At 48.0% G+C, this 17,353-nt stretch overlaps 1 protein-coding gene across 3 annotated transcripts in view; it reads left to right on the top strand.

The window, feature by feature from the left end:
• Gramd1b (GRAM domain containing 1B) overlaps positions 1-17,353 on the top strand; it is a 243,994-nt gene that overhangs the window by 115,526 nt on the left and 111,115 nt on the right. For all 3 annotated transcript variants that reach the window (XM_051156231.1, XM_051156229.1, XM_051156230.1), the window contains exon 3: positions 3,876-3,953. In XM_051156231.1, coding sequence (XP_051012188.1) covers positions 3,876-3,953 — 78 coding nt within the window. The remainder of the gene's footprint in view (positions 1-3,875; positions 3,954-17,353) is intronic.

The following is a 17,353-nucleotide window of genomic DNA, read 5'->3' as shown; positions in this document are numbered from 1 at the left end:
GTGGCTTCCATCAAATCTGGGGGAAGAGTGAATTTCATCTGGCAAGCCTCATGGCTGCTTTGGTCCATCTGAATCTCAAAACTCCCTCCAGGTTCAGGAGACCAGTGCAGCATAGCCAGGGGGAGGGAGAGCTAATTCTACTCAGGAAACGATGCGGTGGCACATGCATAGAGTTTGAACAACAGGGCTGGAGAGATGGCTCAGCGGTTAAGAGCACTGACTACTCTTCCAGAGGTCCTGAGTTCAATCCCCAGCAACCACATGGTGGCTCACAATCATCCACAATGAGATCTGGTGCTATCTTCTAGTTGCAGGTGTACATACAAGCAGAACACTGTATACATAATAAATAAATATTAAAAAAAAAAAAAAAGAATCCGAACTACTTGGGAAACTGAAAGTTCAAGCCTGAGGCTGCATTGTGAGTTCAAGGCCAACCTGAGAAACGTAGTGGTCTGTCTCAAAATAAAAGAAGACTGACGGACACCTCAGTGGTAGAGTACTTGTTCAACACCTGAAAGGCCCCGAGATACATCCCCAGTACTGCAAAGACTAAAATAAGACACTAAGCTAAATAAAATAACAGAAAGATACCAGGTTCCATCTCCATAAGAGGGCACAAGGGCATCTTCTTGTGGCTTGTGAGGCTAGGCTGTACTTTCTAGGTGTATGGTTGGGGTTCGTGGGTTCTTGGGATTGGGAAGAGGATGGTCATTTGGGGGGAATCCAGGGAATTTGTCCAGCATGCATCTCAGAGCATGCTTCATGAATTACCATGGGTTTCCTCCAGCTCTTCCCAGTGTTGTGAGTATTAATTCCCTCTGATGTGTTCGAGTGTGTGTGTGTGTGTGTGTGTGTGTGTGTACCTGTGGAACTCCAGGTCACCCTCAGGAGTCATTTCCCAGCTGCTGTCTACCTTGTTTTTAAGATAGGGTCCCTCACTGGCCAAGTCTTCCATGCTAAGCTGGCTGGTAAGCCCCAGAGCTCTGCCTGTTTCTGCGTTCCCAGTAAAGGGGATTACAAGCACGAGCCAGCTAGCTTTGAACCGTCCTGCCTCTGTGTCCTGCCATGCTGGACTCCATCCAGTTTTGAGTTCCAATGCAAAAAGCTTATTGTTGAGACACTTCTCTTTTACTGGCCCCAGAAAGAAATGAGCTCTTGTTTTCCGTTCTCGAAGCACCTCATGTTTTGTGAGAGTCATCATTTTTTTGCTCTTGAATACAGGGTCCACGTCTGACTTACGTCTTCTACTTTGGTGTTGTCCTCTTTTGTCCTGCTGTGTCGTCTAGCATTGCACGGCAGTTAACATGCGTAGCGGACGCTGGTCTCCGCGCTTCTCTTATATCTGATCTTATAAACCCGTACTGTTTCCTTTATCAGTGTCACTGTCAGCAGCTATCACTCTGGTGAGTGAGGGGAAATGTTGTGAATCACTCAGAGTCATACAAGTAAGAAGTGAGTTGTGATCCCTGAGAGGCCTGCCCAGGAGGAGAGGAGGGAGGGAAAACTTCAGTCAGGATGTAATCTATGAGGGGGTGGGGGTGGGGGTGGGGAAGAAGTGGAGTGTGACTCTAACACATAGCAGAGTGTTACCACACCGTCCATGCGTACTCTCTGACCACAGGATCGTGCTCTGTGACTGAGGGCTTCATGTTTTACACTCGGCCATTGCCTTGATACTGACACTGCCTCCTGTTGGCGTTGTTGGGTGTGTGCAGGCTTGTTTTCTTTTTTTCTTCTTTTCTGAGACAGAATTTCTCTGTGTAGCCCTGGCTGTCCTGGACTCGCACTGTAGACCAGACTGGCCTCGAACTCACAGTGATACAGCTGCCTCTGCCTTCCTGTTTTGTTTTGGTTTTTTTCTTAAATATTTGTGTTGCCAGGTGGTGGTGGCACATGACTTTAATCCCAGCACTCAGGAGGCAGAGGCGGAGAGATCTCTGTGAGTTCAAGGCTAGCCTGGTCTACAGAGCGAGTTCCAGGACAGCCAGGGTTACACAGAGAAACCCTGTCTCTCAGGGTGGGGTGGGGGTGTGGGGTGGGGAGTGTGTGTGTGTTTGTGTGTGTGTGTTTGCGTGTGTGTGTGTGTGTTTGCGTGTGTTTGCACAGGTGTGATATGATCCACCAGAGGACAACACCTTTTGGTAGGTAGTTCTTTCCTTTGCAGTAATAGAACTCAGGTTGCAAGTCTCAGGGCTTGGAGGCAAGCATCTTTACCCACGGAGCCATTTTGTTGGCCCCTAGTTGGCATAATTAGTTACTTGGAGCCAACAGACATTTTAAAGGTGACCAATTGTTTTTACTTCTGTTAGCTGAACTTTCCAATCCATGGGAAGACCAGAAGGGGGCGCCCAAAAATTGACTCACCCAGGTGACAGGGGTGTTGGGTTGGTTGTGATTTGGGAAACAACAGTGCCATCTAGTGGAGTAGCTTGTTAATATCAGGTCGAATCTCTCTCTCTCTCTCTCTCTCTCTCTCTCTCTCTCTCTCTCTCTCTCTCTCTCTCTCTCTCTCTCTCTCTCTCTCTCTCTGCTATCGCCAAGGCCATCCTACTTCCTCAGAGACTGAAATGCTTATCTTGGTCTTTTGGGTTAATGGAACCCGTTGACTATTATGTTATAAAACCCATGAACTTTAGATACTCTTCTTCTACTCTTCCTGTCAAGTGCTTTCCATGGTGCACACTAGTGAATGGTAAGAGTCAATCAGGTGAATCCCCAATATGAAATGACATGTGTCAGCAACACTGAAGCAATGTTGTGTTCCAAGAAGTTTTAAATATATATTCCGATGTTGTATAGAATCCTTAAAGTTTTTTTTTTTTTTTTTTTGTGGGAGACAGAGTTTCTCTATGTAGCCCTGGCTGTCCTGGAACTGGCTTTGTAGACCAGGCTGGTCTTGAACTCATAGAGATCCACATGCCTTTGCCTCCCAGGTGCAGGAATTAAAGGCGTGCGTCACCACACCCAGCCTCAAAACTCTGCTTTGAATGAGCTCTGTATTCATCCAGCCCTCAGAGTAAGAAGACCTGAGGTTTTACCTTTTCCCTCCCTTCCTCTCAGTCCTCCCTCAGGGCAGGGCAGTGGACCTGGTAGGTGGTACAGATCCTAGCAACTCGACTTTTTGCCTTCTCCCTCCCTCATACCTCACAAGCCCTCTCTTTTCTACAGCACCAGGTCCTTGGGGGCTTGGGTGGGTTGGAGAAGAATGGGTCACTGTCCGTCAGAGAGCTTAAACAACCACGTTGGAAGCTGTCCGTACTTGCCTACTTAGGCATACATACCTGGGAATCCAGACAGTAGGTTACCTCCTGGCTTCTCCAGTCTGGGCAGCAGCAGAGCTGCCTTGCCTGCTGTGAGAGTGACTTTCAGCAGGTTCATGGCTCAGCTCGGCTCAGCTCAGCACCTCTGCTTCTACCAGAGCGGTCTGCTTTCACTTGGGTTTGTAATCCCATTTCTTTGTGTAGTTGAGGGTTGAGAAAGGTGGAGAATTCTTTTTTGTTTGTTTGTTATGGTTTGTATTGTTTTTATAATTTATTTAATTTTACTTTATGCACATTGCTGTGAGGGTGTCAGATCCCTCGGAACTGGAGTTACGGAGAGTTGTGAACTGCCATGTGGGTGCTGAGAATTAAACCCAGGTCCTTTGGAAGAACAGACACTGCTCTTAACCACTGAGCCATCTCTACAGCCCCTTGTTTTGTTTTCGAGACAGGGTTTCTCTTGCAGTCCTGGCTATCCTGAACTCACTTTGGCCTCGAACCCACAGAGTTCTGCCTGCTTTCTGCCTTCCGAGTGCTAGGATGAAAGGTGTGCACCATTATGCCTGACAGGTGGAGAAGTTTTAATGGTTCCTATCCTTTGTCTCTCCTCAGCAGCCAGCAGAGCAGCCAACAGAGCAGCCATGACGATGACTCCAGCAGGTTCCTGAGTCCTCGAGTGCGGGAAGAAAGGTAAGTTTGAAGAAAAGGGAAGTGATGTGGAGGGGGGAAGAAAATGGCCGAGAGTGGGATGCAGTGCCTCCGATGCTTCTGCTGTGGGTGTGAGTGCTCTGGTCTTTGCCCTAAACTGTTGTCCAAAAAAATGAGAAGGAGCAACACTATTGCCAATGCTGAAGGTACTGGACTGGCTCTCCAAAGGAGGAGCCAACTGCATTTGAGTCATGCTTTTGTTTTGTTTTGTTTAAGACAGGGTTTCTTTGTAGCCCTGAGTGTCCTGGAGCTGGCTTTGTAGACCAGGCTGGCTTCAGAGATCCTCCTGCCTCTGCTTCCTAAGGGCTGTGATTAAATGTGTACATCATACTTTAAAGGTCAAGTGTAGCATGGTTCTTTTAGGGAAAAGCAATTTTATTTCATTTTTGATTTGGGTAAGGAATTTGTGTGTTCTGGGATGGGCACTTGTGGTCCCTGAAGGCTGCTCCTTTGGAGTGGAGCAGATCATGCGTGCGTGCGTGTGTGAGGTGGGAGTTGACATAGAGGCTACAAGGAGAATGTGGCGGCTCCTACATGCTGGGTTGAGGATTTGAGAGCAGAAGCAGGCGGATCTCTGTGAGTTCGAGGCCAGCCTGGTCTACAAAGTGAGTCCAGAACATCCAGGAGTACAAGAGAAAGCTTGCCTCAAAAAAACCATTTTAGGGGCTCATTGAAAGGCCTGCGGTGGTGGCGCACCTTTAATGCCAGCACTCCAGAGGCAGCGACAAGGTGGATGTCTGTGTACTTGGACAGCCAGGGCTACGCAGAGAAACCCAGTCTCACAAGCAAACAAAAGTAAGAGCTGGTTGACAAAAAGGAGGTTAGACTAGAAAGAAGATTGTTTATGGTGAGCTTAATAGCATTCACTTTTGAGCCAGGGCTCTGGCTGGTCTTTGTGCTTCTGGAATGCTAGGTACAGTCATGGGCTGCCATTCCCAGCTCTATATACAAAACCCTACAAAACAGAATTGAAATAGAATTAGAGAAAGCTGGGTGTGGTAGTGTATGCCTTTAATCCCAGCACTTGGGAGGCAGAGACAGGTGGATCTCTGTGAGTTCAAGGCCAGCTTGGTCTACAAAGAGAGTTCCAGGACAGTCAAAGCTACACAGAGAAACCCTATCTCGAAAAACAAAAACCAACCAAACAAAAACAATAACAACCAAAAAAAGAAAAAAAGAAGAAGAAGAAGAAGAAAGAAAGAAAGAAAGAAATAGGATTAGAGCAGGGGAGGGTAAGTTGCAAATGAGAAGGATTCAGCTCACGTTAGTATGACGGTTTGTATGACGAAACAGGCCCCACAAAGTAATGAGCTTCCCTGTCACAGGAGAGACCAAGCTGAAGCCAGGCAACATGTCAAGAGAGACTCTGTCCTGGACCAGAATGCCAAGGTCTCTCCAGATGTTGTGTTTGCATTACAAAGTCTTTTAAATTTTGTCCCATCTCTCTGTTTTATGCCTACCATTAGCCCAAATGAGTGGTTCAGATGAAGTCCTTGCTGAGATGTAGCTTGCCCCCCTCCACCCCCACCTCCTCCACTCCCTGCAAAAGACTTAATTAGTCAAAATACTTAATCCATTTGATCAGAGGATAGCGCTTTCCGTCCTCAGAGTGGCCTATACATTTTTATATGGATGTCCCGATTTTTAGCATGTGTACCTTTAATATAAATGGCCTAGATGTCCCCCAAGCTAGCTCTCTTCTGTGCCTGGGCACCGCGTATCTCAGGACGAATACTGTTAAGCTTGATGTCTTCAGCTGTGCTTCACATTTTGGGTCTGATTACCAACCCCTCTCTTCCTGCTGTGCTATCTCTGTGGTCTGGACCATTTGGGTGTGGGGTGGGGTGTGGTGGGGGGCAAGATAACTGAGTACTGAATTACATATAACCCTGACAGCACCCTCCCCAGGACCCTACGCCCAGTCTCTGATGTTGCTACATAGGCAGACCTGTTTCGGGTTGGCTGCTTAGAACCGGACACTGGTAACGTTATATTCAACTGCCTTGTTTGACCAGTGTACCTCCATAAAAGATCCTCTTGTAGGCTTGGAGCCTTTAGAAAAGCCCCTACGATTCTCTCCCATCCAGAACCCGCTCAGCTCCCTAAGCCCTTCATGGATGGCATGGGCATTACTTGCCTCTGCTTGCGTGGCATCTGTGGCACATGTCAGAGTGTGCTTCAGGTGGCAGTCTCTGTACAGGCATCTGAGCTATCCCGGGCTGCCCTGTGTTTGCGATGGCCACTCCCAATGAAGTCGTCCATTCTTGGGTGCCTTCTACTGGTGAGGACAAGCTCTCAGGGTCACACCCTGTACTTGATTCTTCCTTTGATACCTTTCACCCATTATTGGGCTGTGATGGATTTGAATTGAAAGAGGTTTTCCATAGCAATGAGGATGTGGCCCTGTGTGCCTTTCTCTGAGCTGTCTGTGTGTAGAGGGCTGGGGGATGCTGGTGGAAGTCGGAAGTCAATCTCTGCTATATTTCTTCAGACACTGTCCATACTTCTTTCTTCCTCTCTCTTTCTCTCCCTTCTTCCCTCTCTTTCTTTCTTTCTTTCTTTTTTTTTTTTTTTTTTTTTTTTTTTTGAGACAGGGTCTGTCTGTGTAGTCTTGGCTGTCCTGGACTCGCTTTGTCGACCAGGCTGGCCTCGGACTCGCTTTGTAGACCTAGGCTGGCCTCGAACTCACAGTGATCCACCAGCCTCTGCCTCCTGAGTGCTGGGATTAAAGGTGTGCACCACCACGCTCGGACTTCTCCCTATCCATCTATCTATCTTTCTTTCTTTCCTATCTTTAAGATTTTGTTATTATTTATATAAGTGAGTGTTCTATTTGCCTGTATGCCTGCATGACAGAAGAGATCAATCACAGATGATTATGAACCACCATGTGGTTGCTGGGAATTAAACTCAGGAACGCTAGAGGGAGCTGCCAGTGCTCTTAACCACTGAGCCATCTCTCCTGCTCCCCTTTCAAGTGGAGGAGAAGCAAGGCCTCTTCTTTGGCCTGGAACTCATTGATCAAGCTCCCAGTGAGCTGCAGGGATCCGTTTGTCTTTGCCTCCCTCGTGCTGGCTGTGATTATAAACTCAGGGCTCCTGGAGATGAAACTTTGGCTTATGTCAGCAAGCATTTTACTGACTAAGCTATGCTCCCAGCCCTTCGCTGGGGCCTTTGGATGACTGTGCACTGTCTCATTAATGGCCGCATCGCCTGTGCTGTGAGTCTTTCTTGTTATCATTGTCCCATTTACTCTGTGACGTTCTTCGTGGGGGGCAAATGCAGCAGGAAATTACCACAGACTGAGACTGGCCAAGAATAAGGTAGTCTGTGGCTGCTCCTAATACTCCAGATCATGAAAGCTTGCTTCATAGATCAGGCGAAAATTAACATTGAATTTTTTTTTAACTAAAAATTCTTTAAAATTATAGGTTTTTTTTTTTTTTTTTTGGTTTTGTTTTTTGGTATAAGATACTCTTTTAGTTAGTTTAATAAAACATTGATTCTCTTCAACCCTGCAGAAAGCCACCTCACTCTAACCATGACAATAGGATAATCACCACGTGATTGTCTCATTGTGTAGACATCAGGGAATTCTCCTGTAAACTGAGGTGGCTGTAGAGTTTCTAGGAATCTAATCTTCCTGGACTGGCTCCATTGTTGACTGAAGTGTGCTTATGTACATCTCTTGACTGTCTGAACAATTGTAAGTGAAACCTCTCTATCTGGCCAAACAGGGCAACCGTGATTTCCAGGGCAGCTATGACGTCAGAAAGAAAGGTCAATTTTATGTAAAGAGTCCACTTACTGGGAAATGGGGAAGGAGTCAGACGGAGGGCTGTGTAGGAAGTAGGATATTTCTACACTCCTGCTAGGCTTCCAGTAAAAGAGAAAAGAGAAAACAACTCTCACATGAATCCTTATCTGTGTGTGTGTGTGTGTGTGTGTGTGTGTGTGTGTGTGTGTGTGTGTAGGGCATTATCCTACTTTCTGCTTCTAGGAGATGCCAGTGGCAAGCTAAAACATTAGTCTCCAGGACCACGCTAAACTAGACCAATTATTAGCTTCTCAGGTACCCAGACTTTTACTCCTTCGTTTCCCCAGTGACAGGGACTTCTAAACACAGCACAGATTGTAGAAGGAGCTGTCATACTGAGGACCCTTTGTGTGTAGCCGCTGGCCTTCAGCAGAGTGTGGTCTCAGCTGACCCAGTTGCCTTTCAGCAGTAGGAAAGTTGAAACCTAGAGCGAGGGTGTGGGTCTGTAAGTGCCAAGGCAGGGCTGCAGTACCCTGCCTGTGGGACCAGAGTTTCCACTCATCCCTGTGGGCAGGCATGATGTGAGCCTTTGTAAAGCACCCAAAGGACACAGGGAATCTTCTAGAGCCCAGCTGCAAGACGGGTGGATGTGCCCTGGCTGCTGATGGGGCCGCTGTATTGGTGTAAGTGCATTCCTTACAGTCAGGTGTGTTTTATTTGCAATACTTTCTTTTCTCTCGTTTTTATTTTTGTTTTTAAGACATGGTTTCGAGCAACCCAGTTTGGCCTCAAGCTAGTTGTATAACCTACTAAGATGACATTGAACTCTTGTTCCTCTTACAGTTTACAGGTGCTGAGATTGAAGATCTGTGCCACACCTGACTTTCTTTATTTTCTTCCTGAATGTACCTTTTTATTTTACTTTATTGAAATGCTAGAGCTCAACCCCAGGCCTATTCACATGGCAGGCAAGCTTTCTCCAATTGAGCTACATTCCCAGGTCTAACTGCTTTTTTTGTCATCATTTAAATATATATATATATATATACACATATATGTATATATGTGTGTGTGTGTGTGTGTGTGTGTGTGTGTGTGTGTATCATGTATACGGTGTTCTGCCTGCATGTATGCCTGCAGGCCAGAAAAGGGCACCAGATCTCATCATAGACGGTTGTGAGCCACCCTGTGGCTGCTGGGAATTTCAGGACCTTTGGAAGAGCAGCCAGTGCTCTAAACCTCTGAGCTGTTTCTTCAGCCCTTTGTTGTCATTTTTATGAGATAAAATAGCTACATGATGTGTAGCTATGTAGCCCTGGATGGCCTAGAGCTCACAGTATAGACCATGCTGTCCTTGATTTTGTGACAGTCCTTCCTGGGCCTCATGAGGCCTGGGATTACAGGCGTGTAGCATCATGATAGGTGGTAACTGAGTATTTTATTACACACACACACACACACACACACACACAATGTATAGACCAGTCTAGACTTGAATTTACAGAAATCTGCCTGCTTCTACCTCCCAAATGCTGGGATTAAAGACAAGCCACCATGTCTAACTATCACTATTACGTACTTGGCTTTTCTCAACTTTAGTCTTCTCATTTTATAACATCTAGTGAAGGAGAGCTAAAATACTGTATTTAAAGCACTAGGCATTAAGTAGGCATTGAACAAACCAGGCACTTAGTAAGTGTTAAATTAGTGGTAGGTTATTTGCCCTCTCATTTTGGCTCCCAACAAGGCTTGATTCCATGCTTGTCTGACCTATGGTAGCAAAGACATGGAAGGGGCGCCTGGGTCCTCATCCAGCTGAGAATGATTGGCAGTTGATAGCTGCTAAGGGAGGGAGATTTGCCCATGCTGCAGTGGGTGGAGCCACACCCTTGTGCCTAGACGAGCACTAACTTGGAGTCAGTGGGGTAAAAAATAACAACAAAGAGGAGTGGGCATGAAGTTGGGAGGGGGATGTGGAAGGAGGGAGGGGTCATGGAGGAGTAGCTGGTAGATAGGATCAAGACAGGATGCCAAGTACAGACACCGGTGGATAGGCAGACTACGGTGCGGCATCACCCCTCAGGAGTCTTCTTGTTGTTAGTGAGACATACTTGCAAATGAGTGTATGATATTATTATGAACTTGCAAGTAATAGCAACACCCTTGTTAAGCTTCAAACTGTGCAGTGAATCCTTCACATATTTTCTGAACATTGCCCTCTTTCTGTGGCCCTATCAAGAGGATACTGTTGTTTTGTTTTTCCCAGAGTTTGGGAGACTGAGGCCCAATGAAGTTAAGAACCTTATTGGTTCTTCAGTGGTTTGCTGTCCTTGGGGTGAAGGTGGCCGGGGGTGGGGGAGTTCAGCTGCAAAGACTCTGGAGGGTGATGCTTCAGCTGAGAGCTTCGGGATGAGTGGGAGTGTCACACGGACAGCATTCCTGGGGAGGGAACAGGATGTACACAAGCACGGAGGGGGTGGGAGGAGAGCAGGAGAAAGCAGGAAGAGCTCAGGAACCACAAATATTTATGTCTGCTGCAGCGTCTTATCCTAGGTGTGGGCTTCTGGGAACATGTGGATGGGTCTTCCTTGCGATGGAAGGAGTGCCGTTCATTGACAGGAAACCTTGGAGGGATTTTGAGACATGGAGTGCCCTGGATCTACCTGGGCAACCTTATAAACAGGCTTTTGAGGCAGAGTCTCAAGTTGCTCAGGCTGGCCTTGAACTTGCTTTGTAGGCCAGACTGGCCTGGGATGCCTGGATCTTTCTGCCTCCACCTTTTAAATCACAGGTGTGTATTGTGACATTTCTGGGGGCCAAGAAGCCCAAGATCAGTGTCCTTGCAGAGCTAGTGTTTAATGAAGCCTGCTTTTTCTTTTCTGCCTTTTTTTCTGTCTTTCTTCTCATTAAAGACAGAAAAGATTTAGACTAAAAAAATAACCTTTTAAAAGATGCCCTATTGGGTTTGAGTTCAGTTGTTTACAGGATTGTTGCATGTTTACTTACAGAGTATGAGCCACTTACCTGTCTGTGTCCTGTCCTCCCCTCCCCCTTCCCCCCCCACCTCCCCACCCCCCCACCCTACCCCACCCCTTGTAACTGGGTGTAAATCCTCAGGGAAAGGTGGGCCTAGGAGTCCATCTTCCTTACATGCTTTCGTGCATTTGCACGGGTACGCAAAGGTGTGCTTGTGGGGCCCGAGGTCAACCTTGGGTGTCCTTGTTGAGGGGAAGGCCATTTTGGGTCGGTCTTCTCCCTAGGTTCTAGGGTTTGCTAACTGGGCAAGGCTGGCTGACTCCGCCTCCCCAGCACTGGGATCTCAGATGTGCTCTGCCCTACTGGGGCTTTCTTCTGTGGCAGCCAGAGACTGTCCTAAGGCTTCTGGGCTAAGTGCTTCATCAACTCAGCTGCCTCCTCTTTAAAAAAACAAACACCAACAGAGGCCCCACTGTGTGGTGCAGGCTGGCTTTCCACGAACAATTCTCCTGTCTCAGCTTCCCAAAGGATGGGGTTGCAGGTATGTGCCAAGATGTCCAGTTTGAAGCCCACTCTCTTCATGGGCCTCTTCACTCCCAGACACTGGAAGCTTGAATTTCATTGCGAATTTGAGTACGTGGAGGTCCATTCAGTCTACAGCACCTAGTCACTCCATCTATTCTTGTTTAAAAAGGATTTTTAGAAACTGGTGGCTGTGGAGATCAGAAGGCAACTGGCAGGAAGTGGTTGTCTCCTTCTACCATGTGACTTCAGAAGCCTGAATTCAGACCTCAGCCTGGCAGCAACTGCCTGTACTCACTTAGCCAACCCCAACCCCCTCACCCCCCTCCACCTCCTCACCCCTACCCTGCTATTCTAGTGAGAAGAATCACACTGATCCCATGGAGAAACGTGGATTTGAGAAACAAACACTTGGAGTGGCAACAGATGAAGTGGAAACAGATAAAAATCCACCAATGACTGGGCCTGGTGGTGCACTCCTTTAATCCCAGCACCTGGGGCGGCAAAGGTGGATCGATGTGAATTTTGAGGCCAGGCTGGTCTACAGAGCGAATCTAGGACAGCCAAGATAACATAGAGAAACCCTGTCTTGAAAAACCAAAAACCAAAAACCAAAACCAAACCAACCAAACAAACAAAAAAAATCCACCTAGTCAGTCTCTTAGCTATTCACTGAGCACATGCTATATGCCCCCCATTCTAGGCATCATATGCATCTATGATCAAGGTAGCTGCTCTGATGCTTGCTGTCCAGCAAGACACTGAACAAAGCAGCCTCAGAATAGTAAGAAGTGCTCTGGAAAAAAAAAAATGAAAGAGGGTGATAAATACAGCCAGGACTGAGGTGGGCAGGGAGGAACCACTGCCATGGCAACACTGAGACCGAGACCAGATGGTATATTTCTGAATGGTGGTAGTGAGGACAAAAAAAGAGGGACCAATTAAAAATGTGAGAAATATTGCTGACAGGAGTGACATCCAGGTTGGGAGGCTGTCCAGGAAGAACCTGAGTTTTCTGGCTTGTGCAGCAGAGGAAGGCAGCACAGTCTCAAGGCTAAGAGCCTCCTGCCTATAATCATAGCTCCAGCATGTTGGTCCTCAACCTCCCTGATGTTGTGACCCTTTAATACAGTTCCTCATGTTGTGGTGACCACCGACCATAAAATTATTTTCGTTGCTTCTTCATAACTGTGATTTTTTCCCCACTATTATGAATTACAATATAAATATCTGATATGCAGGGTATCTGATGTGACCCCAGTGAAAAGGTCATTTGGCCCTCAAAGGCTTCAAGACCCACAGGTTGAGAACTCCTGCTCCAGAACATGCCATGTTATGTTGGGGGAGGTCAGCAGGTGTCTGTGTGCCTCATCCTTCTCCTTTGCAAAAGGCATAGAATAATCATACTTCATAGGATTGTACAAACTAAACCCATCGCATGGGTGGTGGTTTATAATAAGGATATGCCTGGTCTGTAGCTAGTGTTTTATATGTGCTTGCATTACATTTTATTTATTTATTTATTTGAGACAGGGTTTCTCTGTGTAGCCTTGGCTGTCCTGGACTTGCTTTGTAGACCAGGCTGGCCTCAAACTCACAGCGGTCAATCTGCCTGCCTCTGCCTCCCTGAGTGCTGGGATTACAAGTACCACCACCATGCCCAGCATGTGCATTGTGTATTATTAATAGCACTGTGTATGTTTGGAAGCATTTGAAGCGCAGCCCTGATTAATGGGTTTTAATGACGGCATACAAAGTGTGCCAAGGGAGAGGCCAGGCGTGGTGGCGCATGCCTTAAACCCAGAGGCAGAGGCAGAGGTAGGTGGATCGCTGTGAGTTCAAGGCCAGCCTGGTCTACAAAGCAAGTCTAGGACAGTCAAGGCTACCCAGAGAAACCCTGTCTCAAAAAACGAAATAAATAGATAGATAGATAGGTAGATAGATAGATAGATAGATAGATAGATAGATAGATAGATAGATAAAAACCAAAACTTGTCCGGAGCTTCAGGAGTATCTAGGTGCGGAAGCACTTGCCCTAGTGTGCCTGAGTCTCAGATGCCGTCCCCAGCACTGCAAACAAACATTCAAAGATTTGGTCTAGGCCAGGAAGGAATTGGATGTGCAGCATATGGCTGCAGGGTGGGGGATGTTAGGGGGAAGAGGGGGGTCCTCTGAGCTGAGTAGGGATCCCTGCCTGCTCTGGGGTGCTCCGATTGAAATGTAAGGAAGCAAGGTGTCCGGAGGCAGGGAGGAGAGGCCCAGAGGGCAGGAAAAGGACACTCCTAGGTGAGGAGTAAGAAGAATGGACACAAGATGTACAGGTGCAGTCACAGGTGAGGGAGGAGCAGGGGAAGCTGGGAACTCAGGGTCTCTCCTTGTGAGTAGTAAGGAATGAGATCATCTCTAAGGTGGGGTGTGAACAGTCTAAAGGCTGGATATTAGTTTTACATTATTGTTATTAAATTTAAAATTGCACTTGTCTGTCTCTGTCTGTCTGTCTGTCTGTCTCTCTCTCCCTCCCCCCTCCCTCTGTGTGTGTGTGTGTGTGTGTGTGTGTGTGTGTGTGTGTGTGGAGGGGAGCATGTATATCAAGATGCCTGTGTAGCAATCAGAGACCAATTTGCAGGAGTCGCCTTTTTTCCTTCCATGTGGGCCTCATGGATGCAACTTAGGTTTCAGTCTTGGAGGCAAGAACCTTTGCCTACTGAAGGTCTAAAATATATATTATGATCGTGTGTGTGTGTGTGTGTGTGTGTGTGTGTGTGTGTGTGTGTGTGTGTGTGTCTGGACACGAATACCACAGCATGTGTATGAAGCTGTAGAGCAACTTTGTGGAGTTTGTTCTTTCTTCTTTCTCTCTGGTTCCGGCGTTTGAACTCAGCTCTCCAGGTTTGTTTAGCAAGACCCTTCATCCACTTCAGCCTGCTGAGCAAGCCTGCTGATTTCTTGATTTAGATTAAAAAGAAAAGAAGGAAGGAAGAAACTTGTTATCATATTGATAAATAGGCCTCCACACAACATATTTGGTATAAGGAGATTTACGGTAGAAGGGAGCAGGGGAGAGAAAGAGCTGGGGAAGGGGTGCCCAGCGAACTAAGAGAGGGAATGAAGCCAAGGAAGAAGTGACAGAGAGAGGGAGTGGGCTGGGGTGGCAGGCGGGTTATATCCTGCACACCTGGCTCGGGCAATGACATAGGATGCAGGTGGTGACATCGGACATTGTCAGGACCCTAAAGGCCCCCCGAGGGCAAGCCAGTTAATTGCCTGCACACCAACATAATAGCAGTGGTGGAGCACACCTTTAATTTCAGCACTGGGAGACAGAGGCAGGCGGAACACTCTGTGTTCTCAGCCAGCCTAGTCTACAGAGAGAGTCCCAGGACAGGAAGGACTACACAGAGAAACCCTGTCTCACAAAACAACAATAGATGAACACACAAGCATCACCCATTTGGGAGGCTGGAGAGAGAGAGAGCATAGTGGATAAAGTGTTTGCCTTGCATGTATGGGGACTAGAGTAGTATTCTCAGCCTCCGCATAAAAGCTGTGAGGGGCGGTGGCCCGTTTGTAATCCTGGGGCCTGGGAAGTAGGGATAGGCTATTCTTGTGGGCAGGCTAGGTCGTTGAAGCAGGCGAGTCGTTTTCAGGTTCAGTGAGACCTTGCTTCAAGTAAAAAGTAAAGAGAGGAAAAGGAAGACCCCTGGCATCAATCAACCCCTTGCCTCCCTGTGTGTGCACAGGCTCCACATTGGATTCTCCCTTGAGTTCCTGCTTCGGAACTGTGTCTCTCCATGGTGGTCCCTAACCTGTATGGTGTAACAAACTCTTTCCCTTCCTAGTTGCGTTTGGTCATGGTGTTTTATCACAGCAACAGAAAGCAAACCAACACAGCCACCACCACATCCTGATACGGAGAGGTGTCTTCAGCTCTGCTTGTGGTCTTGTGTGCCATAGCAGATTTCCACGGCACTCTAGCTCCATCTGCCTGTCCAGCCACTGAATTCTCCGTGGCCCTGGTTTTTCTCAGGTGATCTTTACCTTAAGGAAGGAGCCGAGTAGCAATCCCTCTGGGAGCAGTGCCCGCAGCCCCTCCTTCCTCGCCAGCGCCAGCAGCTGACATCACATGCAGGTACACCTCCGTCCTCCCTGTCTGAGGACAGAGGGAGCAGAAGCTTGCCAAATATCCAGAGCACCACCAGATGTGGAAGGATGGGGGAAAGCTCTGTGTGGAACTGTACCTCAAACACAGGGCAGGGGAGCCGACCATAGCACAGAGCACCAGACTCTCTCATACTGGGCCCTCCGTCCTTCCCGTGTTTTGTATGGGGCTGCAGAGCATGGAGACAGTGTGCATAGAAGCTCACAGGGGCAGCTGCAGAGGCAGTGTGTCATCCATGTGCCTCTAAAGTGACCCTGCAGCCCTCGAGGTCCTGGCTGCCATGTGGCCAGCCCTCCTCTGAGCCCGGCATGGTGCAGAATCTGCGCACCCAGACTGTCTCGTGCAGCACAGCTGTCAAGCGGACTTGCCACTACCATGTGTCCTGTCTGAGGAAGAAGCTGGCCTTGCTGAGAGCCAAGTAAGTGGCAGGGGCAGGTTAGGATTGGGATGGCTTGGTTTCCATGATTGCTTCCTGCTGAGTGACAGGTATGTTAGAGACTGAGGCGATGCAGGAGGCTGAAGGGAAAAGCTAAGGTGGGCAGCAGATGGGGTGTGGACTGGGAGATTCATTCTGTGTCTCCCTACGTGATTCCTAAGAGCTGGCTCGCCTCTGTGCTCTTCATAAGCAGCCAGCTAGATGGCAGCTTTGGTTTCTTTCATGGGACATCAGTCAGCAAAGAATTTGGAGGGCCGGAGAGAAAGACTGTATGCTGTGTGTGCTGAGAATTGTTTTTGACCGAGAGGGACACTCAATATCGAAGTGTGTGGGGATATTGAATTCATGTGGTCACCCTTTATGTTCCTTTGCTTCGGGACTGGGTTTTGACGCTAGAACTGCCTGTGCAGGCTGACATGGAGCTGTGAGTGCCGTCCAGATGTGGGCCACTTGTCTTAAGGCAGGCCCCTAATCTGGTAGACCCGCGCTGCAGCTGCGCCCCTTGTAGACCATGCTGTACCTTGGCCTCTGTGACAGGTGGAGAGGAGGAGGCTGGGCTGGGAGGAGGAGGTTTGAGTGCTGAACCGGAGTTCGGTTCAGAGCCTTTGCAAGGGCCCCAGGGGCCATGTACGCTCGTGCAAGTTGTGGGTAAAGGGGAGCCCATCTGTTTTCTCTGGTGTGAAAACAAAGGTTAGCATCCGAGAAAGGAAAAATGGGACAAAAGGGGCGAGGAGAGAAAAGGAGCAAAAAGAAGGGAGTAAGAGGCTAAATGGGTTTCAGAGCCTTCAGGGACCAGAGGTTGACTTTGACTTGGTCTTGATGCTCTGTGTCTCTGTCCATCTGTCTCCCACCACCTCCCCACTTCCCTCGACTCTCCAGACACACACAGGAGGCACAGGCATTGATGCTTGTGAGCACCACGTAGCCAAGAACTGGTAGCTCCTTGCCCCGGGGTCTCTCCTGGCCTGAGGTTTGGTGGTTGCTGAGCCGGGCTGAGTCTCTCTCCTCAGCACAGGCTATGCCATGCACACAGTAGGCCTTTAGCGGACAGTGTCAGTGCTGGTGGCCTTTAGTGAGGTATCCCCCTCCCTTTCTTTGCTTTTGTTTGTTTGTGTGAGGCAGGGTGGTGCTCGGTAGCCCAGGCTGATCTATAACTCGGTGATCCTTCTGCGTCAGACTCCCACGTGCTGGAATTACAAGGGCATGATGCCACAATGGCTTTGTTTTCTATCTTAGCACTAAGCATTAGCCTCAAGTCACAGTTGGTGTGTGTTTGTTGCTTTAACAATTCTCTCCCCTATTAGTCCATAAACTTCATGAGAGTAGAGACTGGTTCTCTCTCAATGCTTAGTTTAGCCCTAGCACCTGGTAGGTACTCAGAAATATCTACTGAGTGAATCTGAACCAGTGAATGACTAAGGCTTTTTTTTTTTTTTTTTAAAGTTGAGACAAGGTTTTCTGCTTTAACTTCCAATGTCTTGGGATCACGAGATTCAGTGGTGCTGTTGTCCCAAATAGAAGCACGCTGTTCA

This window comes from Acomys russatus, chromosome 14 (genome assembly GCF_903995435.1).
Source record: "Acomys russatus chromosome 14, mAcoRus1.1, whole genome shotgun sequence".
NCBI classification, from domain to species: Eukaryota; Metazoa; Chordata; class Mammalia; order Rodentia; family Muridae; genus Acomys; species Acomys russatus.
This window is presented reverse-complemented; position numbering and strand designations above follow the sequence as displayed.